This window comes from Camelus dromedarius, chromosome 15 (assembly GCF_036321535.1).
Source record: "Camelus dromedarius isolate mCamDro1 chromosome 15, mCamDro1.pat, whole genome shotgun sequence".
NCBI classification, from domain to species: Eukaryota; Metazoa; Chordata; class Mammalia; order Artiodactyla; family Camelidae; genus Camelus; species Camelus dromedarius.
Window position 1 is genome coordinate 45,400,679 of NC_087450.1, and position 22,935 is coordinate 45,423,613.

At 47.1% G+C, this 22,935-nt stretch overlaps 3 protein-coding genes across 4 annotated transcripts; 2 read left to right on the forward strand and 1 right to left on the reverse strand.

Moving 5' to 3' along the window:
* The first annotated feature begins 10,511 nt into the window (after positions 1 to 10,511).
* Positions 10,512 to 11,901, forward strand: PRR30 (proline rich 30). The gene has a single exon (XM_010991282.3). The coding sequence runs from the start codon at positions 10,512 to 10,514 to the stop codon at positions 11,721 to 11,723; it is 1,212 nt and encodes a 403-aa protein (XP_010989584.1). The 3' UTR covers positions 11,724 to 11,901.
* A 1,731-nt stretch (positions 11,902 to 13,632) lies between these two features.
* Positions 13,633 to 17,503, forward strand: PREB (prolactin regulatory element binding). Its single transcript, XM_010991226.3, has 9 exons — positions 13,633 to 14,002; positions 14,553 to 14,745; positions 14,935 to 15,155; positions 15,340 to 15,420; positions 15,520 to 15,644; positions 15,842 to 16,015; positions 16,161 to 16,233; positions 16,428 to 16,587; positions 16,758 to 17,503. Exons 1-9 carry the CDS (start codon positions 13,868 to 13,870, stop codon positions 16,850 to 16,852), a joined length of 1,257 nt encoding a protein of 418 aa, XP_010989528.1. The 5' UTR covers positions 13,633 to 13,867; the 3' UTR covers positions 16,853 to 17,503.
* On the reverse strand, positions 17,454 to 22,546 carry ABHD1 (abhydrolase domain containing 1). 2 transcript variants are annotated; one of them, XM_010991227.3, is made up of 9 exons: positions 22,322 to 22,546; positions 19,678 to 19,838; positions 19,186 to 19,368; positions 18,936 to 18,981; positions 18,653 to 18,765; positions 18,348 to 18,521; positions 18,122 to 18,170; positions 17,856 to 18,021; positions 17,454 to 17,733 (listed from the first exon to the last, which is right to left on the reverse strand). In XM_010991227.3, exons 1-9 carry the CDS (start codon positions 22,433 to 22,435, stop codon positions 17,522 to 17,524), a joined length of 1,218 nt encoding a protein of 405 aa, XP_010989529.1. In that variant the 5' UTR covers positions 22,436 to 22,546; the 3' UTR covers positions 17,454 to 17,521. The 2 variants fall into 2 exon arrangements, with proteins under 2 accessions (XP_010989529.1, XP_064350737.1); XM_064494667.1 differs by lacking the exon at positions 19,186 to 19,368 and having other exon boundaries at positions 22,322 to 22,545.
* Between the last annotated feature and the right edge of the window lie 389 nt (positions 22,547 to 22,935).

Here is a 22,935-nt window from a genome sequence, read left to right on the forward strand (position 1 = left end):
AGTCCTGCTCCGCTCCTTGCTCTGGGAAAACCGCCCACCCGGCACAGCCCCCACGAAAAGCCTCCTGACTGCCTCCCAACCGGCCAAGGGGTGGGGGTGCTGGATGCTGGGAGTGGCCAAGCCCTGGGAGGAGGCCCCTGCTGAAGAAGGCAGGAGGATGGTGGGAAGGGAGCTCCCTTCCAGGAGCCTGCCTGACCCTGACCGTAGTCCTGGGGTAGACCTGTAACTTCAGCACTGGGGCTACAGTCCATGGAAGGGCCCTGAGCTTCCTTCTCTGTGTCAGAAGCTGGCCTGTGCACATCACTGAAAAGAACTTTCCTCCCCCTGTCAGTGAACACGACCTCCAGCCACAGGGCTCTACTCCCCATCCCCCAACCATGCCTCCTATTTCCAACCCAGTGCTTCTACTTTTACCTTTCTGTCCCCCTGGAAGACCTTCCTCCAGCCCTGCCAGGGGAAAGGCTGCCCATCCTTTGGGTTATGCTTAAAGGATCTGTGAGGATTTCTTCAAACCCCACAGAGTCCAGGACCCACATCTCCCAGTTTGATTGGTGCCCCAATTTATGCGCAACCACATCCTGGCTAGCTTCCTAAAAGCTCAGTGTTCTTAGATCACTACATGCCAGGCACTGTGCTAAGTATTAATATGTATTATCTTATTATCTCATTTCTCAAATTATGTATTATCTTATTTCTCAAATTAACCTTTTGAGAAAAAAAGACTTGTATCATTATTTCACAGATGGGAAAACTGAGGTATCAGGAGGTGAAATAACTTGCTCAATGTCAAACATCTAGTAAGTGATGGAGGTGGATGAAAGTCCAGGCAGTCAGTTGGACTTGGAAGGCTGCCCTTCACCCTATGCTGTTCTGTCTCGGGTGGATTACTTAACACATCTATCCCTGTGCTAGAAGTGAGGTCTTTGAAGGCAAGGACCAGGATGTTTGCTGAGCTCCACTGGACCCTCCACACAGCTAGTTAGGAAGAGGCAAGTTGAAGGGACAGAAAGCCTGCCACAGTTGCCCGCTCTCCTTCAGGAACAGTCACTCATTCTTCTCCTAGTGCTTCAGGTGCTGTAGAAATGCCCTGGAAGTTTCACTACTTCCAGCCCCAAATGGGAGTCCTCTTTTATTATTTTTCAGTCTCCATTATGTCTCCAGATACTTCCCCTTTTTTTTGTCCTGTATTTCATTTGCACCCAACTCTTTTCTGTTCTTGTTCAACGTTGCCAGAAAAATACCTAGATTATCAATCTTTTCAAAGACCAGACTTTGTCTTTATTTCAATATTCTATATCTTCGAAAATTATTTATTTATTAGAAAATTATGATAAAATGTACCATTTTAGCCATTTTAAAGTATACAGTTCAGTGGCATTCACACTGTTGAGCAAACATCACTGCCATCCATCCAAGGAATATTTTTCATATTGTAAAACTGAAATTCTGTACTCACCAAACAATAACTCCCCCTTCCCCCAACCCCTATACCACTGAACTTTCTGTCTCTAAGAAGTTGACTATTCTAAGTATCCCATATGAGTAGAATCATGCAGTATTTGTCCTTTTGTGACTGTGATTTATTTCACTTAGCATGTCCAAAAGGTTCATCCATGTTGCAGCACACATCAGAACTGTCTTCCTTTTTAAGGCTGAATAATATTCCATTGTATGTATTTATCACATTTTGTTTATCCATTCATCTATTGAAGGACATTGGGTTGTTTCTACCTTTGCACTATTTTGAATAATGCTGCCATGAACATGAGTGTACAAATATCTCTTTGAGACCCTGCTTTTGATTCTTTTGAGTATATGCCCAGAAATGAAATTGCTGGATTATAATTCTATTCTTAATTTTTCAAGGGACTGCCATACTATTTTTCATTGTAGCTGCAGCATTTTACATACTGTCAGCTGTGTACAAGAGTTCCAATTTCTCCACATCCTCTGCAACACTTGTTATTGTCTGTTTTGTTTTTGTTTCATAATTGCTATCCTAATGAGTGTGAATCGATATTCTTTTAAAGCGTCCTCCATTTCACTAATTTTTAAGCCTTATCATTTTAATTTTCTTCCTTCTTACTTCTTCAGTTTTGCCTTACTATTCATTTTCCAACTTCTGGAGAAGAAAGCTGGGTTGGTTTGTCTTTAAAGTGTATTGTAATTTGCTAAATGATAAAAAGAACAACAGAACAAGAAGACATAATCATCATAAACTTTTTTTTATAAACATATTTTTGTACCTAATAATATAGCCTCAAAAATACATCAAGCATCAACTGACAGAAATGCAGGAAGAAATAGATAAATCAACAATTATAGTTGATTTTAACATGCCCCTTTCAGAAACTGATAGATTAAGCGGAGATACATAAGCAGAGATACTTTTTGTTTGTTTGTTTATTTGTTTTTGGTGGGGGAGGTAATTAGGTTTATTTCTTTATTTTTAGAGGAGCTACTGGGGATCCAACCCACGACCTCATACATGCTAAGCATGAGCTCTACCACTTAAGCTATACCCTCCCCCTAGATTCTAATTAATACACTTAAGTATTAAATATATTCCAAAGTAGAGGATAAACAGTGGATAGCCCTGGAGAGAGCAAAAATAGGAAGAGTGTCAAGGCCAATTTTAAAATTTTACTCTGTACACATGTGCATTGTTTGGATTTTATGTAATGGAATTTGTGTATTGTTTTTATACTTCAAAGAACAGTAAGTGCTAAAAGGCAAAAAAGCAGTCATGGTTCAACTGGCTGGCTCACAGTTTTCCCCCACAATACTCTGTCAAAGCCTTGATGAAATCAATATCCATAGGGATTATTTTAATTCCCAGGCTAGAAAACCCATTTACAAAGTAGGAAATAAGAGTAATGTGAGAAGTACTTAAAGACTATGCTTAGGCACAAACAAGCACTTGGGAATAAGGTAAAATGCATTGCAGAACTGCAAAGGCAACTCACTGTACGTTCGAGTGTAGGTATGCAAACTTTAATACCGGTCTAGCAAGTCTCCATAGTAGCTGGTTTGAGGGAATGTGTTGATCAACTTTGGAAAAGTAAGAAGAGTCACAGAGACAAATTCGATGATACTCATCCCAGCACTGTTCAGAAAAGATAGAGCTTGGCCCAACAGACTTTGAGTATTTCTGTTGAGATGAGTGAAACCAACTCTCTTCGCTTGGTGCTCTCAGGCAATCAATTTATTAAATTGCACAATTTTTCTTGTTCTGAAACCATGTTTCTAGCCTCCTTCTGACTCCTAGGCAGTTCTGTCTACATGATTTGAGACTATTGATGATTTTGAAAGTGGTAAGTCAATCCCTACAACTATGACTTCTCATGGTAAATCAATTATGTGGATTCTGATTACATTTTGACCTTCCAAATACACTGTAGAGGGTTAGAATATGCTAATTATCGCCTGTCTGTGTGAAATACTTTTTTAGAGTAAATTTATGAATTGGCATTCTGGCACTGACTACAGGCTGTGTGTTTTAGTTGGCATGTTCAAGAGCACGTTTCTTATCCTGGAAAGTGAAAGGTCAGATATAACTGCCTTCCCTGATGACACAGCATATATGCCACTTCTGGACGGTTGCCTGTTCTCTACAGATTGTTTTACTTGAACCGACTCTGGCCATTGTGACCATCCATTTCCTAAGAGCTCCTTTCTAAGAGCTCACATACATTCTTCTTAATAATAGAGAGTAAAATTTTCCTGGCAGGCAACTAGAAATTTGACTGATTTGAGATTCTAGAATTTATCTTTTTTCCCTTTTTGAATATTTACCTATTTCTGTTGTCTGACACCTCTCTTATAATCAGGATTTCTCCAAGAACACTCAAAGTAGTTCTGTAAGCAGCCCCTTCCTGCCATATTATAATGTAGAACCTAAACAGAAAAGAAAGAAAAAGAAAAGGGCAAATGTAAAGTTTTTTTAGTTAAATCAATTTACTCATTCATTCATCCTCTCAACAAACACTTGTGGATTTCTGGAAAGAGCTTGCTATAGAGCATTTGAAAGAAACAGAACACCGTGTTCTTGTCCAGTGTTCTTCTCCACTACTTCTTGGAAAAAGTGTATGTTAGATCACACCTACAACAGGAAACAGCTAGCAGAACAGAAAACAACTGCATTACAATATCATGTTCCCAACTTGGATGCCAAATGCTTAGAGTGTTTCCATTTGCTTGGTCAGTAAAGTTTTATTAATCACATAGTAATTAACACAAAGCAAGGGAGAAAGTGGCTAGTGTAAACTGACATTACTATAGAAATTTTTTTTGAACAGTAATCTTCAGACTGGGGCCCTCATACCCTTAGGGGAAGAAGAATATTTTCCAAAAGGATTCAAGTTCTAGGGTGACCAATTATCCCAGTTTATCTGAAACAGTTTTGGTTTTAGCACTGAAAGTCCCGCATCTCAGGGACCCCTCAGTCCCTAAGGCTGGATCTCAACTTCCATATTACCTCCTTCCTAAAACTGATATGCCTGAGATTTTGCCTGGTTCTGCTTTCCCACCACCCATCTTTTCATAAGAACCCTCTGTCACTTTATAGTAGCCATACTTCTTACTCAGTCCTAATTTTATTATGATGACTTGCCCTGGGGTGAAAAAAACCTCCAGGGCACCAAAAAAGGGAGACAATTAGAAATGCTGAAATGGGCAAAGCCTCCTTTAATCTAAGCATCACAGACTCTTGAAAAAGCACGTCACCTTTCACTTATATACTGTGATGGCTAATTTTTTACGTCAGTCTGACTGGGCCAAGAGGTGCCCAGATATTTGGTTAAACATTATTCTGGGTGTGCCTTTGAGGATGATTCCAGATGAGATTAACATCTGAATCAGCAGACTAATATGCAAATTGCTCTCTCTAATGTGAGTGGGCCTTGTCCAATTCATGGAAGGCCTGAATAGAACAAAATGGTGGAGTAAAGGAGAATTTACCCTCTCTGCCTGTCTTCAAGCTAGGACATCTGTCTTCTCCTGCCTTTGGACTCAGACTTGGACTGGAACTTATACCATTGGCTCTCCTGGTCTCTAGCTTGCTGACTGTGAACCTTGGGACTTTGTATACTCCCTCACTGCATGAGCCAATTCCTTATAACAAATTTCTCTCTCTCTCTCACATATATATATGTGTGTGTGTATATATGTATACATATACATACACACACACATACACACACACATATACCATATATGTATATGGTATATAGATATACTCAACCATACACCAACAAAAGTAGATAACTTAGATGAAACAATTTCTTAGGAAGATACCAATAGCATATATCTATATCTAGATAGATCTAGACACAGACACAGACACAGACACAGACAGATATATCCCATTGGTTTGTTTCTCTGAAGAACCCAGACTAATACATATATATTTCTGTTAAGGGCAAATCCTGACATTGGAAACAAGGTATTTTGTCCCTCTCTGGGATAGTCTGAATTCAGATTTACTGTGGAATGGAGAAGAGGTGGTATTAGAAATTTTAATTTAATGACCTTGACTCTTCATCCCTTGGGAGCTGTCTAAGGAAGCCTTGCTTCTGAAGGGAGAGAGTCCTGAGAGCCTCACTGAAGACTGCAGGGCCTCCTTTCATCTAAGAAACAAGCTTATAGAAAGGCTTATGTCTGGTCTATCAATCTTTCTTAAATTTACAGTATTCAACAATTAGGCAGAAAACCAAAAAATATACAGAAGATTCAACCAATGCGATAAACTGACTAAATTGAACAGACATCAAAGAACACTCAACAACAACAGAATATACATTATTCTGAAGTGTGCATGAAACATTTTCCAAAATAGATCATATGTTAGGGCATAAAAAAAAGCCTCTGAAGATTTAAAAAGATAAATTTCCTGCAAAGTATGTTCTCCAACCACAATGGAATTAAGTTAGAAATCAACAAAAGAATAAATCTAGGAAATTCACAAATGTATAGAAATTAAACAACATACTTCCAAATAATCAGTATGTCAAAGAAGAAATTGCAAGGGAAATTAGAAAATACTTTAAGATTAATGAAAACAGAAAAACAATGCAGCAAAACTTATGGGATGCAGCTAAAGCAGTAAGAAAGAGGGAGAATTTATAGCTATAAACGTCTATATATAAAAAACAATAAAAATCTCAAACCAATAACCTACTTACCTTAGGAAACCAGAAAGGGAAGAATAAACTAAACTCAGAGCAAGCAGAAGGAAAGAAATAATGAAGATTAGAGCAAAAATAAATAAAATAGAGAATAGAAAAACATTGGAGAAAGTGAAAAAAAAGTTGGTTCTAAGATCAACAAAATTGGAAAACTTTATCTAGGTTGACCAAGAGAAAAAGAGGACTCAAATTACTAAAATAAATGAAAAAGGGAACATTCTTATTGACCATACATAAAGAAAAAGGATTAAAGGGGAATACTATAAACAACTATATGCCAACAAAAATAGATAACTTAGAGGAAAAGACAATTTCCTAGAAAAACACAAACTACCAAAATTGACTCAAGAAGATACAGAAAATCTGGGAAAAAATACTGTCAGAGATTGAATTAGTAATATAAAAACCTCCCACAAGAAAAGCCCAGACTCAGACAGCTTCACTGGTGAATTCTACCAAATATTGAGATAAAAATGAGTATCAGTCCTTCATAAATTGTTCCAACAAATGGAACAGGAGGGAACACGTCCCAACTCATTCTATGATGCCCAGTTTTACGGAGATACTAAAACTAGACATCACAGGAAAACTACAGACCAATATCCCTTACAAATAAAGACAGAAAATTCCTCAACAAAATACAAACAGAATCCAGCAACATGTAAAAAGAATTATACATCATGTCCCAGTGGAAATGGAGAGTTTGCTTAACACTCGAAAATGAATTGCTGTTTAACACACTACATTAATAAAATAAAGGACAACAACCATATGATCACTCAACAAATGAATAAAAAGTGTTTGACAGAATCCAATATCCTTTTATGATCAGACCGTTCAGTAAATTCCCTCAACCTGATAAAGAGTATCTATGAAAAACCCACAGCTAACACTAGATTTAGTGGTGAATGCTTTCTCCCTAAGATCAGGAACACAACAAGGATGTCCACTCTCATCTTTTATTCAATGTTCTTCTTCTATCAAGGCAAGTAGGCAAGAAAAAGAAACCAGCATCCAGATTGGAAAGGAAGGACATTTATGGTTTTGGTAAGCAAGGTAATACCTCTCCTAAATGTCCATGTTTTAGTCCCTGTAACCTGTGAAAATATTAGGTTACATGGGAAGGGTAAATTAAGGTTGCTAATCAGCTGACTTTAGGATAAATTGTCCTGGATTGGGCCCAATGTAATCACAAGTGTAGTTAAAAATTGAAAGGGTTCGCTGCCCTCTCTCTCTCTCCTTCTTTGGAGACAGCCCGCACTCTGTCTATGGAGTGTGTACCTACTTTTACTCTAATCTGAGCACCCAACCCCCATACCTTGTGGCCTTTCTCTTGCCTTTCGGTGTCTCTCTCTAAATAAATCTACCTTTATTCAAAAAAAAAAAATTGAAAAGGGAGGCAGAGTTGTTTAGAGCCACAAGAATGATCATGGAGATACAATGATGATGGCTTTGAAGATTGAGGAGAGGGACCACAAACCAAGGAATGTGCACAACCTTCAGAAGCTGGAAGAGGCAAGATAATGAATTCTCCCTTAGAGCCTTCAGAAAGGAACACAGCCCTGCCAACATCTTGATTTTAGCCCAGTGAGACCCATGTTGGACTTCTAATCTACAGAACTGTAAGATAATATATTTGTATTGTGTCAAGCCACTAAGTATGAGGTAATTTGTTACAGGGGCAATAGGAAACTTAAACAATGGCCAACAGATTTTTGACAAGGATACCATGACAATTCAGTGGGGAAAAAACAGTCTCTTCAACAAATGGTGTTGGGACAACTGGATATTTACATGCAAAAGAATGAAGTTGGACCCCTTCAACCACATTCAAAATTTAACTCAAAGTGGATCATAGATGTAATTTTAACAGGTAAAAACTACAAAAGTCTCAGAAGAAAACAGAGCAAATCTATGTGACCTAACTAAAAGATAGGCTAAAGATTTGAACAGATATTTCTCCAAAGAAGATAAACAAATAGCCAACATGCACATGAAAGGACACTCAACATCATTAGCCATTAAGAGAATGTAAATCAAAATCACAATATTATACTATTTCACACCTAACTAGTTTTGCGAAAATCAAAAAGACAGACAGTAACATGTGTTGGTGAGGATAGGAAAACTTGGACCCCTCATACCTTGCTGGTGGGATTGAAAAATGGTACAGATGATTTGGAAGACAGTTTGGCAGTTCTTCAAAGTGTTAAATATAGACTTATCATGTGATTCAGGAATTCTACTCCTAGGTATCTACTCAAGATCAATGAAAACGTATGTCTGTACAAAACTTGTACAAGAATGTTCACAGCAGCATTGTTCATAATTGCCAAAAAAGTAAAAAAAAAAAAAAAAGTCCACCAATTGATAAACGGGAAAATAAAATATGGCACATCTATATAAAGGAATTTTATTTGCAATAAAAAGAAATAAAGTAACGATAAATGCTACATGAATGAAACTTGAATATATTATGCTAAGTGAAAGAAGTCAGACACGAAAGGCCATGTATTGTATGATTCCACTCATGAAATGTGTAAAATAGGCAAATCCATAGAAACAAAGTAGATTTGTAGTTTCCAGGGACTGGCGAGGGTGGGGGGGAATGAAGAGTGACTATGGGTATGAGATTTCTTTTCCTGGGTATAACTATGTCCTAAAATTAGATTGCGGTGATGGTTGTACAACCCTGTGAGGATACTGCACACTTTAAGTGGGTGGATTGCATGGTACATGAATTACATCTCAATAGAGCTATTGATAAAATAGCTATTAAAATATGAACACATATATATATGCATGACTGGGACATTGTGCTGTACACCAGAGATTGACACATTGTAATTGACTGTACTTCAATAATAAAAAAAAAAAGAAAGAAAATAGCTATTAAAAACATATAAGCATATAAGGTGTGGAGCGTAAGTCAGTGCTCAGAAAACAAATGAAAACCAACAGTTGAAGGGAGTGTCCAGCCCAAACAGGCTGTATGGCTGGGGAGACCCCTGGCTGGAGGAGGTGGTGGGAGGTTTAAAGTATATGGGCAGAGAGCAGAGGTGGGGACTAGGCCCTGAAGGGGAGACTTGGGTGCCCCAAAGAATTTTGCTTGCTTCAGTTTTGTCAAGGGCCAGCCTCAGGATGATCTCTGAAAGAAGGTCCCAGAGCCTTGAGGAGAAGAGTATGTGATGTCAGCACCTGACCTTTGTGACACAGGCACTGGATTCCAGGGAGTACTGACCCCAGGAAATGGGGCTCCCAGCTCCCAAGTGGGGCGGCAACACCACCCCTTAGACAAAGTCCTTGACTTCTAGGCTTTCACCAGCTGGCCCCACTGCTGCTGCTGATCGTGATAAGCCATCTTGGCTGGGGCCAGGCTAAGCCAGGGGACATTAGCATTAGGGACCACAGGGATTAGGGCAACCAGAGTGCCAGGAAACCAGGATGCTTGCAGAATCTTTGTTTCAGATTTAGGAGAACAAAAGTCCGTAACAGAAGACCTCCTCCTGGCTGAAGGAGGACAGAGGGCAAGACTCGGACAGAAATCTGGGTCAGAGTGAGTTTAGGGTGACAGATGCTGGGGGCAGGGATGAACTTATCCATCATTTGTTGACTCTGTTCCTCTCTCTCCCAGGTCCCCGTGTCGCTGAAGTGCCTTCAGAAACACAGCTCAGAGGGACCCTCATTGGTAAGAGCTCACAGCGCCAGAACACTCGCTATTTCTAGTCCCATCTCAGCCTCCATCCCCCAAGCCCCCTCCTCTAACTCTATCCAACCCATCCTACCCTCCCTCCTTCCCTATTCCTCCCCTCCTAACTTTCACCTTCCCTGGAGCATTTTGTCAGCTCTTCTGACCCCAGAGGTGATATTTAAGTTCTTGGTGAAACAGCCTGCATGGTACATTAGGCAGAGCCAGAAACAGACCCATTCTCTCAATATCTTGAGCTCTGTTTTTTTCTCCACAGATCCTAAGGGCTGTGTCATCCTCCCTGGCCTACCCAGATAATTGCTGCTGTCCCTCAGCTCCCAAGAGGCAGTTCTGATTCTCCATCCTCTACATCCCTCATCAATGGCCGACTGCAAAGGAGTGAGAGGCCAAATTTAGAGCCAAGCTCCTGCCTAAACACCCAGAGAGCCTGGTGCTACAGGGCTTGGTGTCTCCTTGGCCTCACACCAACAGCCACACCAACACCAGGCTGGAGCCACATTCTGTGCACAGAGGGCCTTGATTTGTCACCCACTTCTGGCCTCAGAGTTATCGGTCCTGCCTCTGCCAGGTCTCTAATCTCTGCTCTTGACACTCCAGTCTCTTCTGGACTCAAGGCAATGTTGCCTCAAAACAAGGATCAGGCGCTGCTACAGAACACAGCACCCCCTGGGCAGCCCCCTCAGGGCCCCTCACAACTTGTGGACTCCCTTCCTCGCAACCTACAACCTCTGCCTCCCCAACAATCACTCCGTCCCACCCACCCCCCTTGCTCCCCTCCCTCACGGTCCCACTCTGCGGGCTCCCATTTCTACTCTTCTGACTCAAATTCTGACTTTCTCCTACATCCCTTCTCCTCTCTCCCAAGTTCCCCCACTTTCTTTCATCAGAATTACCTCTCTCTCTCCCTGCCACGGTCTTCCTCACCTTCCCACTGGCTATATCCCTCTCCCACTCTCACTCACTCCTCTTCTCCCTCTCAGCCGCAGAACTCCTCTCTCCTGGTCTCCGGTTGCCAGTCTCCTTCCCATCCCGAAGACCTGCCTAGCTCTGCCCTCACCTCCCCCAGCTCCAGCCTACCTTCTGGTGAGGTCAGCTCTAACAGCCAGACATGGCACTCGCATCAGTACAGGGACCTCGGGTCCCTTGGGGTGGAGGGGGGATGCGTGGCAAGCGAGAGGGACCCTGCAGAGTTCAGGGACCCAGGAGCCTTGGCCCAGGTCCTGGTGGTCCATTTGGGGCACCACCGCATCGCCCGCGACCTGCAGCTACTGCTTTTGCAGCGCCTGTGGCTAGGCAGACCCGGCCAGGCCCCAGTTGTGGAGTATCCTGTATGCCTGGTGTGTCTCCGGCCCCGCAGCCCCTCTTGCCCCATCCCCAAGTACAGGACTGGACCCAAACTGCTTGCTTTCCCCCAGCTGCTGCCCTGTGCACAGGACCAGGAATCCGGACCACTCCGCATAGGCATTGGCTTTGGTCTCCGCCTGTCTCGGGGCCAGGCCAGGGCCTTGCATCTGTTGCCAGAAAGAAGGCTGGGGGAAGTAGGGCCTCAGAACGAGGCTTCTCAGGCCCGTGGGTGTCAAATCCAGGCACCTCAGGCCCCAGCAGCTCGAACCCCAGCAGCCCAGGCCCAGGCAGATCAAGACCCAGGCACATCCTCACAGATTGGGAGCCTTAGGTCTGTAGGTCTTCAATCACCAAACTCCACAGGCTGTTCAGGTTCTCCAACTCAGGCACCAAAACAGTTCACTGTCTCCCTGAAGCCCAGGCCTTCCTCTGCTCCAAAGAAGTCTGCCTCTCTAGAACCCATTCCCCGAAAGTCACTACCCTAGTTTCAGAGCCACGAAGGCTCCCTGGAGCACCTCCTCCAAACCCCACCATCCCTGCTAGGCCCCAGATCTCGGGGAGCCCCCGAGACACTCTGAAGGGCTGGCTGGCTGGAGGTCAGGTGTGTTCTCCAGCCCTGAACCCTGGGAGCCCCTTGTGGAGTCTGTTCTCTCCTGGCTGAAGAGGACCAAGGGCACCTGAGGCCCCACTTAGCCTTCAGTGTATCCAATAAAGCCTGACCCTGTGAAACTTGTGCTTGTGTCTTACTGAGCAGACACAGTGGGTGGTTGTACCTTCAGGAGGACTGGAACCCAACAAAGAGAGTCAAAAGAAACAGAATGGCCATGTATCTGAGGAGGGCAAAGGACTCAGAAGGCCTGAGCACCTGAGATGTGCAGAGGGCCCTGCCAGGCCCTTCACACATTTAATTCAATTCGGTGGGACAGATAATGGCATCCCCAGAGATGAAGCCACCAGGCCCCTTCCTCTGGCCACACCTTAGATTAATAAGGATGCATGCTGATGCATGCCAGGGGAGCAGCAGGAGGTGTCTCCTTGGAGGGAAGGGCATGACTAGCGTTCACTTGCAGAGAAACATGGGGTCCTCCTGAGACAGGAGCGGGCAGGGCACAGCCATTCAAGGAATGATACAGCAACTAACATCAAAATGGTGGAGGATTCAACCCTCTAGTAGGCCTTGAGGCTCAAGATGGTGGGAGATTTGACTTCTAGTAGAACTTGAGCTTCATTATATGCCCATTGTAATATACTAGCATGGTGAATAACATGCCAGCAGGCGCCATGACAGTCCCAGGGCTAGCCACAAGAGGTCAGAGTGGGAAATGGCCAACTTACTGGGAATCCCAGCCCCTTCCCCAGGCTAGTCAAGACTTGTCCTTCCACTTATTAGCATATGAGGCCACTGAGCCCATAAAAACAGGCAACACAACTTGCGGCCACTGCCCTGTCTCTCCCACTTTAGAGATGGCCTGCACTCTATGGAGTGTGTACCTACTTATACTCTAATCTGAGCACCCAACCCCCACACCTCATGGCCTTTCTCTTGCCTTTCGATGTATCTCTCTAAATAAATCTACCTTTACCCAACTGTGGCTTGCTCCTGAATTCTTTCCTGCCTGAAGCCAAGGACCCACACTTGGCAGGGCACGTCCCAGGGGCTCATCCAAAGCCTGGGACACAGCCCTCCTCACGCCCCGCATCCGTTTTTCCTGCATCACTCCTATAGGACACCAGAAATCTAAGGACCCCCTCAGAAGGATGGGGTGTCAGGCAGAGACCTGCCCTGTCTTGGGGTTCCAGTTGCCTCCTTGAGTGTATCAGAGGGGAGCAGCCCCCACCCACAAACCCTGAGGCGCAGGATTAGGTGCGGGGCCTTGACAATGGCCAACTAACTCCCACCTGTGCACAGAGGACAGGTGTTAATTGTTAAGGTAAGAAGTGTTTTTTTTCCTAATACTAGGAAGCGGTAGATTCGGGATTTGAAGCCAGGTTTGTTTTAAAGTCCACGCTGCCTCCGTTAAGAGGCAAAAGAGACGGGTCACGTTTCTGGAGCGTGACCTTGGACAAATCACTTCGTCTCTGGGGTAAAACATAAAGGCTGCGCTCCATGAGTCTGCCTATCCCTCCTGAAGTGTGGATAGTCCTAACCCAAGGATTTCTTTATTAAAAGTTTATTAACCTCCCTTAACCTTTACTGATTCACCCAGCTCCTCCAGAACCCCCAAGGACGCTTCCGTGAAGCGGCCGCGAGCCTCCACTGCCCCCCAAAAAGATGGCGTAGTCTGACGTCACAAGGGGGAGAAGACCGGCATCCTAGCGCCCGGATTCCAGCAGGCCACGGCCGGCGAGTGCTGACGCGCATTGACTGCTCCGCGCCTGCGTGAGGAGAGTCGTGCTCGGTGCGCTTGCGCACTGCGAGTCGGCGAGACAGGGTTAGCCTGCCTTGGGCCGAGATAGGGATTCGTGTGTGATTAAGAGAATTTCCCCAACCCCACAGGTGTGAGAGGGGTCGGGAGTTTTCCCGGCAGCGAGGGGACCAAGGTCAGCAGCGGCCAGAGAAGTCGTCGAAGGCCGGGCGCGGCATGTCCCGGGTGCTTCGGCGCAGACAGTGAAACGCGCGGCGAGCGGGATGGGTCGGCGCCGGGCGCCAGAGCTGTACCGGGCCCCGTTCCCGTTGTACGCGCTGCAGGTCGATCCCAGCGCGGGGCTGCTCATAGCCGCGGGCGGAGGAGGCGCCGCCAAGACCGGCATAAAGAATGGCGTGGTGAGAGTACAGGGCCACTGGGGCCGGGTCACGCCAGGGCTGAGGGCGATTCTGGGAGGGTCTCATGTGTGGGCCGCTCTTCTGCTGCGGACCCTGTCCCTGCCAGGTGCGACTCCCCGGCATGCTGGGGGTCCTGGCGCGAACTTCAGTCGAGAACTCACTGGTCAATTGAGAGAATCCTAAGGTAAAATGAAACTGCACACAGCACTGCCAAGGCAGGAAGGCTTCAACTCGACTTCAGGAACAGCCCCCGGGGTCTTATCCTGGCTTTTTCCGGGGAGGCCACATAGACTTGCCTGTCTGCCCTCCAACAGAGGCGAGAGTTCAGCATAAGCTTGGTTTCTTCACTCTTCTGAGAGTTACCATATTCTGTAAACTGCAGGTGATAATCCCAGCGTTGCTTGCTGTACAGATTTGTGAGGCTCAAAAGAAAAAAGATCTTTAAAAGCCTTGTGAACTACAAAGTGCAGTAAGCCTTCAGACTACAGGTTGTAAGTTTGCTCTTGAGGTGCCCTCTGAACCTTGCTCATCCTGGTTCCCTCTCCCACAGCACTTTCTGCAGCTGGAGCAGATTAATGGGCGCCTCAGCGCCTCCCTACTGCACTCCCATGATACTGAGACTCGGGCCACCATGAACTTAGCGCTGGCTGGTAATATCCTGGCTGCAGGGCAGGATGCCCACTGTCAGCTACTGCGCTTCAAGACCCATCAGCAGAAGGGCAAAAACAAAGCAGAGAAGGCAGGTGAGAGCCCCTGCTCTAGCTTTGTGAAAAGGGTTAAATGAGTAAGAGCTCTCTCATCTTGGTCTCTGAAGATGTGGGGCTGAAGGTGAGGTTCTCGTAACAGGCGAGAATTCGCTCGATGTTCACCACTAGAGAAGGGGTTATGACTACTTTAGAAGCCTGGAACCTGGCAGGCTGTTTGTGTTGCAGGTTCCAAGGAACAGGGGCCTTGGCAAAGGAAAGGGGCTGCCCCTGCAGAGAAGAAGTCTGGAGCTGAAACCCACCAGGAGGGGGTAGAACTTAGTGTGGAGAATTTGCAGGCGGTGCAGACAGACTTCAGCGCTGATCCACTGCAGAAAGTTGTATGCTTCAACCATGATAATACCTTGCTTGCCACTGGAGGGACGGATGGCTACGTTCGTGTCTGGAAGGTGTGGTTTTGGGAGGTTAGAGGATGAGTGTCAGTAGCTGCAAGGCCAGAGTTGTGAGAAACTGAACATGGGTTCTGGGAAACTTGAGTGAAGACTGCACTGAGTGGCTGTTAGCAGAGAGGGGTGGGGATCATTGTGCTCTAGCCCGGTAACTAGGCTAACTACGGTGGTGGTTTGGCTGCAGGTACCGACTTTGGAGAAAGTTCTGGAGTTCAAAGCCCATGAAGGGGAGATTGAGGACCTGGCTTTGGGGCCTGATGGCAAGGTGAGGAGGTGAGAGGGTGGAGAAAGTAGGTGATTATGCTGCTTGTCCCATAAGTGGATCCCCTAACTGTTCATCCTTGGAATCTTGATTCCTGACTAGTTGGTAACTGTGGGCTGGGACCTTAATGCCTCCGTGTGGCAGAAGGATCAACTGGTGACACGGCTGCACTGGCAGGAGAACGGACCCACCTTTTCTAACACGCCTTACCGCTACCAGGCCTGCAGGTGTGAAGACCCCAGAGGGTGGCTGAAAGAGGCATAGCCTAGTTGTAATGGGGAGTGGGAAGAGACGGGGAGCTGGGAAGGATCGGAGCCTTTTCAGGCATTACCCCCAGGGCCTGACCAGGGTGCAGGAGGGCACCAACCTCCGAGGAAGGTTGGGCAGGCCCCAGGAGCTGAACAGCCTCTCACCCGGCCTCCAGGTTTGGGCAGGTTCCAGACCAGCCTGCCGGGCTGCGACTCTTCACGGTGCAGATTCCCCACAAGCGTCTGCGCCAGCCCCAACCCTGCTACCTCACAGCCTGGGATGGCTCCACCTTCTTGCCTCTTCAGACCAAGTCCTGTGGCCATGAAGTCATCTCCTGCCTTAGTGTCAGGTGTGAGACTGTGGTGACTTGGCTGGGTGTGGGGGCACCTGGGGGGAAGATGTGCTGCCTGCCTGCCTGCCTGAGGACTATTGTTACTGAATGAATGTTGCTGCATGGGACTCCAGGACAGTGAGCACTTTATTGTTTGTTGCAGTGAATCGGGCACCTTCCTAGGCCTGGGCACGGTCACTGGCTCTGTTGCCATCTACATAGCTTTCTCTCTCCAGGTAATGGGTGGAGGTGGGCACAGCCCTGAGGACTCTCTGGGGGTGGGGATTCTAGGCTTGCTTCTACACTGAGTGTGTGGGAAGGGGTCTGGCCCAGCCTATAGAGGGAAAGGCTTCTAGGGGCAGAGGGCATATTTTCCAGAAGGAATGTTCCCAACTGGGCCTTCCCTTACTCGTTTTCCTGTTGTCCACAGCGCCTCTACTATGTGAGGGAGGCCCATGGCATTGTGGTGACAGATGTGGCTTTTCTACCTGAGAAGGGTCGTGGTCCGGAGCTCCTTGGGTCCCATGAAACTGCCCTGTTCTCTGTGGCTGTGGACAGTCGCTGCCAGCTGCACCTGCTGCCCTCACGAAGTGAGTCACTGGGGTGAGGGGGTACCACCCTACCTTTAGCTGTAGCAAAAACTTGCCCCCTGCTGAGTGGGTTGCTTGCTTGTAGTCACCTACCCCCTCCTCGAATGGTTCTGTTCTTTGGGCTGTGACTCCCCTTTGCTTACTGACTTCATCCCTTCCCCCTCCTGCAGGGACTGTTCCTGTGTGGCTGCTGCTGCTACTGTGTGTCGGGCTTATTGTGATGAGCATCCTGCTGCTCCAGAGTGCCTTCCCAGGTTTTCTTTAGCCCCCCTGCTCCCAGGGAACCAGGGGCCCAGACACTGCCACCTTCTAGACCAGAATGGAGGCCTGGACTCCACTGCTCACTCCACCTGGGTCCACAGCTGAGGTTGCCTCTGATGAGACTAGTGGGCAATGCCTGCCATTCCCAGTTAGAGCTTGGCTGTGACCGTGGGTGACCCTGAGTCCTGGGAACCTTGCATTCATCACCTTTGGATCCGCCCAGGACCATGGTGTCAAGCCCGGCCCACACCACCTGCCTCCTTCCCTCTGCCTACCAGAGGCTCTGGAGTTGAGCTTGTCCTTTCTCCAGAGATGTGTGAAGATGCCCAGGAACTTGGAGGCTGCTGTCCTTTCTGCAGAAACTGCCCTTTTCTTCTCTTCCCCTCACAGCCTTGTGGCAGTTGCTCTGCACATGAGCCCCTGGCATTTGCTGGGACAGGCACTGGCCTGGGACTTGCTATTAGGGAAGGAAAGGGCAAAAGGAGGACTCAGGCAGTAATCTTTGGGTTCAGCTGGGTAGCTCCAAGCCAGCCAGGCTAAATATGCAGCAAGTTCCTGAATAGTCTACCCTAGCCTCGAGAAAAGGGAAAATGAACCTCAGTCCATTTGGCAGGAAAAGTTGTTATTTAATAAACAAGGGAAGACTGAACTGAGACCCCAAATGGTACTCTTGTCAGCTCTTACCTCCCTCAGGAGGTGTGGGAGCTCTGAGGCAGAGCAGCTCCTGTGGGTGCTGGAAGACGGCTCTGGTGTACTGATGAAAGACGCGGTTCATGTAGCAGTGCTGCCAGGGGAGCAGCCCTTCCAGGTAGCCTATGTGGCCACCCCGGGCTGTGACGAGCAGTGCGACATGGGGAGAATGTTGGGCAGCCTGTAGGGGAAGGGCTGGGGGAGGGGTTGGAGAGGAGGTCAGGAACCCTGCCCCTGCCGAGAGCCCAGGCTCTTTCCACTTGCACCTTACGGCCCACTTCCTCTGGGGCCCAAAGCATCTGATTCAGGGTGCTCACCATGGACTGAGGAGAAGGGGTCGTCAGCTGCATTGAGGCAGAGCACAGGGATCTCGATGGCATCTACCTTGGTTCTTGGGCTCGCTGCTCGGTAGTAAGAGGCACAGTCTTGAAATCCAAAGGCCACGGCTGTGTAGCGCTCATCAAACTGGCGGATTGTGCGGGCCTGTAGGTGGTGGAGGGTGGGATAGGCTAGGACTGAGGATAGGGAATAAGATATTGGGAGAACAATTTTGGGCAGAGAGGGGATGGTTGAAAGATTATACCTGTAGCACAAAGTCTACATTCACCACCTTTTCCATCACTTTTCTATTTCTGCAAAAGAACACATAGTGGTTTGGCTCTACTCCTGGGCCTGACCCAGAGCCAGCCTCTGTCTTATCTCATGAATGAGAAAACCCAGACATAGAACTGACTCCGAGCACTGGGAGAACCTGGCATGTCTGCCATCCCACCCTGTCTGTTGCCCCCTCCCACTTGCCAAGACCCTACCGGTTCACAATTTGGCAGAGCCCAGCAGTGAGGCACTGATTGAAGAGCAGTGAGTTCAGTGGGGTCTCCAGGGAGCGGGTGGTCTCAGAGGAATCCCAGCATGCAGAGAAAGTCAATGCTGCCACCAACCCTGCAGCCCGCCCCATTCGTGCTAGGTGGTTCAGCACTAATACCCTGTAGGATTGGACCAGGGGCCATGAAAGAAAGGTTTGCGCTGGGGAGCTGGGACAGGAGGTGGGGAGAAGACATGGAGGGGGAAAGAGAGAAAGGAAGGCTGGGCCTTTGGCAGGCAGTCTTTATTTTACCCTCCGAGAGAGACGCCCACGGCCAGCAGTGGAGCTTGGGAGTAACGGCGCTTTACGTGGTTCACGACTGTCTCCAGATCTTCAGTATTGCTGGCACAGAAAGCCCTGTAGGTCTGAGGCAAACCAGATCATTGGGTAGGGATTGAGGCCCTGACCAGAAGGCAGAAAAATGAAAGGGCTCAAGAAATAAAAGGGAAATGGAAGGACAGGTGGGTAGAGCCGCAGGGCCCAGGATCTCTGAAGGGAGTGGGGTGAAGCCACTACAAGGAAGGAGGGTACTCACCAGCAGTTCTTCCCCACGACAGCCCCGGTTGTTAAATACGACAGCCCTGTGGTGCACACAGGTACATATTAGCCAGACCCTCCCTAGAAGCCCCACTCCCCTTTTGGTAGTTTTTCAGAAAGACCTCAGTCAAAGGGTGCCCTTCATATGGCACCTTCTCCCCACAGCTATCAGGGTCTGAAATGACCCCTCCCTCCCATTACAAGTTATCAGACACCACCCAATTCTTCTGGGCTGTGCCCATCCTTACCTATAGCCATCCTTCAAAGCTTGGTTAACTAGGTGCAGGATATATGTCTCCTGGCTACTGCCTGTGATACCAGGAAGCAGTAATACAATGGGCTGGGTGGTAGGGTCAGGGTATTGACAGCTGTCATGCTGACTGGCCCAGTCTAGGAGGATCTGTCCTCCATCTGGGGTTTGGAGAACTTCACTGTGGTTTTAGAGAAAAGGGCACACAAAGATGATGTTGGGAACTCCATGTACTTCAAAAGGTTTTGCGCCCCTCTCCCTCGTCAAACAACCCCCATAACTTCCCATCAGCATCATTTGAGGGCATGCATTGTCCAAAATAGTAAGACCATAAGAAAGTGTAATGGGGACATAAAAGATTGACTATTACCTTATGGTTGTGCAGTTAAATTGCCCTCCCGTATAGCCACTCTCAGAGGTTACCTTGGTAGACGAATGGGACTCCCCTATACTTGCAGCTTCGTGTTCACCCCCTTCTGTCCCATCTTACCTCGAGTAAAGAACTAGAGGCCGAGACTGCAGTAAGACACGGAAGATGGTTTGTAGCCGACCCTCAAAACACCAGAGTGTAGGGTAGAATGTCTCCATAGTGACTGGACAGTGCTGCTCCAGGAAGGCCAGGAACTGGGACCCTGTCACCAGTTGAGGCCTCTGTAATCACACAACACAATCTGCCTCACTCCCCTGATTTTTGCACCAAGCCAGTGAGGTACGGACACCAGAGTGACCCCTTCCCAGAGGCCAGCCTGGAGAGCACTGCTTCATCTGGGGGTGAGAAATCTAGCATACCTCAGTCTGGAATGGCCAAGTCACCTCTGGTAATACAGTCCCACTAGAGCCCCAAAGAATTCCAGTCCTAGAGTGCCACCTCTCCAGAGCTGACCCTGAGCCAACTCAGAACCAGGGCTGGGAGCTGCTGCAGTTGACTGGATGCTGACTCCCCCACTCAGCCTATCCGACTCAAACCCATTTTGGAGAGATCAGATAATATAAAACAAGTTGCCCAGCTAATCCTCTGCTGCAAAGGTTGGGGTCCTGGACAGAGGCTGAAGAAATGCAGCACCGTTCAGCCAGCAACTTGTGCCTTGCAGTTGAATTATCCATACTCTGTCATCTCAAAGCCAGCTCTTGCCATACTAGTATGACTTTAGCATTCTGCTGTTGCATATTCCCATCCCCTAGTACGTGCACTCACTTTAGAAGTGCTGCTTTTTACCACAATATCCCATTTTCTTATTTAACAGCCCCTGCTGTTAGACCATACCCTAAAGGAGGAATAGTCCCAATATGAACAGATTTTCTCTTCTTCATGCCAGCCAGAGGAAAGGTAACAGGGATAGGATGACGGGGCAGATGAGGTCAGTGGGCGCTTAGCCCTGACATCAACCCCTCTGCTTAGTTCTTCTGGATACACATCAAGTGAATGAGAGGGCCTAGCCACACAGAAGGCTTATGAGGGGGAGTATGCTGTACAAAGACAGAAGGCCTCAGGCTCAAGAAATAGAAATTGCATTTCTGTCGCAGGCCTGAAGGAACCTGAAGACCTATCTCTTCTTGCAGTCAAAAGGGGCCAAGTAAATGAACTAGGGAGGCCAAGTTGGTAGTGTGACTGTTGTGTCAGCACAACACAACAGCCCCGGAATAAAAACACCTGTGATTCATCGTAGGCTATTTGCTGACACTAGGCTAAACCCAACCTTATGAAATGAGATATAAATGAAGAAACTATGACTCTAGAGGTTGTTTGCCCAAAGTCACACAGCAAGCAAGAGGCAAAGTGGAATTAATAATTATGATACTACCACTACTAATAGTAAGTTGAGTATTAGTAAGTAGTATTCGTAAGTGAGTACTCATGTGCCAGGCATTGTGCTAAGTATTTTACATAATTCTATCCTGTGATCCTCACAACAGCTCTTTGAGATAGGTACTATGACCCACCTGTGGGAACAGGTTTGAATATTGAGTGAGTTGTCAAAGTGTGTCAAATCTAGTTAGTGTCAGAGCTGGGATCCAAACCCAAGTCTGTCTGACTCTAGAGCCTGTGCTTTTAGTTATTTTACTCTATTACCTCCTAACTGCCAAGATTTTGAGTTAGCAATTTATTAAATCTTTGATCAAATAGCTCAGTAGTGTCGAACAAGGAACTAACAAATGACAGGTTTGATTTATCTGGGTTAGTTTCATTTTAACTCTAGTGAAGCCTTTCTTGACTTATCTCTGAGAATTAACTAGTAATATGTCATTAGTCACTGTGGAAGAATCAGTATCAACCCATGACCAAACTGGACAATCCAAACTGCATCCAGAATGGCACTTTCCTTGCATTTTAACCAGTATTTGGAAATCAAGGAAGAGTTTGGAGTATAAAGTGGCATAGGTCTCTGACCTCTGTGTGGCCGGTTGCAAGCAAAAGTACAGCTCTGTTCTGAAACGACTGACTTTCCAAATTAGACATGTAAGGTGAGGTTTATAGGATATTGTGAGATTTGGCTTTTAAAAATTGTTTCATTAAGCCAGATGTATTTTATCAATAATACATATGAATGTATATAGCTCTGAAAATACAGAAAAGTTTAGGTAACATTAAATTTCCCTATAGATCTTTTTAAAGAGCTTGAATCAGTAGGTTTTTTAGACTCAGCTACACAGAGCCAAGTTTAGTGAAGATTAAAAAGATTTAGATTTTTCTGTATGTGTGAATTATGTATTTTATCTAAATTTTAGTGAGAATAAAACCTCATCAAAAAAATAAATCTAAATTTCAGTGAGAATAAAAATCTCATCAAAAAAGTTAATCAAAAATTTAGAAAAGTTCATCAAAAATCAATCTTTTCAGATTTTCCCATTGTACTGAACATGGAGAAGCTAGAACTTAAGGTGGAAAGAACAAGGACAGTTAGGTTTCTCCATAAATCCTGAGCTATTACCACCTCCACTAGGTGGTAATAGCACTGCGGGGCCTGGCCAGAGCGCTGGGCGTGAGTGGTGGTGGGGTTGGCGCGTCAAATTTCACCCTAGGCAAGAAGCCCAAGCAAGCCAGCTCCCACAAAGGGCTCGAGCCCCTGCTGGAAGATGCGCACTAGACCCGCATATCCCAAACCCGCCGGCAAGAGTTCTGGATCCGCACGCACCTGGGGCACCCATGTCCAGTAGTAGCCCAAGTAGAGGGAAGCGCCAAGACCCAAAAGCAGACTGAAAGGCTCTGTCCAGGTGTCATTCTGGGGGCTCAGGAAGTAGCTCAGCATATTGTGGTCGGGGATTTTGTCTCCCAAGTTCTTGACTGGCTCCAGTGCCTGAACTTCCACTAGTCACCTGGCAGGTGCGCGCTGGACCCCGCCCGTTACACGCCATTGGACGGCCTGTGTAGGTTCCGGTTCCACTGCTCGGCGGTTTGGGGATCCGGGCCCCGCCCACCGTCCCGCCTCCCCGCGGCGGGCGTGGCGAGGGGCGGTGCCAGGACGTTGCTGGGGTGGCCGGCTGCGCCCGCCGCCCTTCCCGGAGCTGAACCGAGTGACCAGCCAAAGGCTTCCCCAGCCGCGGCTCCGCCTCTGCTTACGTTTCGCAGGCCGGTGGCAGCCCCTTGTAGACTAGTGGCCTCCCCCAAAGCCGCCATCTTGGTGAGGGGCAGCTCCAGCTCCTTCCTCCTCAAACTCTGCCCTGGCGCGGCGAGTCAGGCATCCTGGCCAGAGTCCCCCAGCCAATCAGTCACACAAAGGACGCAGCCGCTCACGTGGTGACAACCCTA

Bases quoted from the DNA above. Each gene is read 5' to 3' on its own strand.
- PRR30 (XM_010991282.3), top strand. From the start codon at position 10,512: ATGTTGCCTCAAAACAAGGATCAGGCGCTGCTACAGAACACAGCACCC.
- PREB (XM_010991226.3), top strand. From the start codon at position 13,868: ATGGGTCGGCGCCGGGCGCCAGAGCTGTACCGGGCCCCGTTCCCGTTG. The intron at 14,003-14,552 runs GTGAGAGTACAG...CCTCTCCCACAG, and splicing joins CCGGCATAAAGAATGGCGTG to CACTTTCTGCAGCTGGAGCA. The intron at 15,421-15,519 runs GTGAGGAGGTGA...ATTCCTGACTAG, and splicing joins CTTTGGGGCCTGATGGCAAG to TTGGTAACTGTGGGCTGGGA.
- ABHD1 (XM_010991227.3), bottom strand. From the start codon at position 22,435: ATGCTGAGCTACTTCCTGAGCCCCCAGAATGACACCTGGACAGAGCCT. The intron at 19,839-22,321 runs GTGCGTGCGGAT...GTGTGATTACAG, and splicing joins ACTGGACATGGGTGCCCCAG to AGGCCTCAACTGGTGACAGG. The intron at 19,369-19,677 runs GTAAGATGGGAC...CTAAAACCACAG, and splicing joins CCTCTAGTTCTTTACTCGAG to TGAAGTTCTCCAAACCCCAG.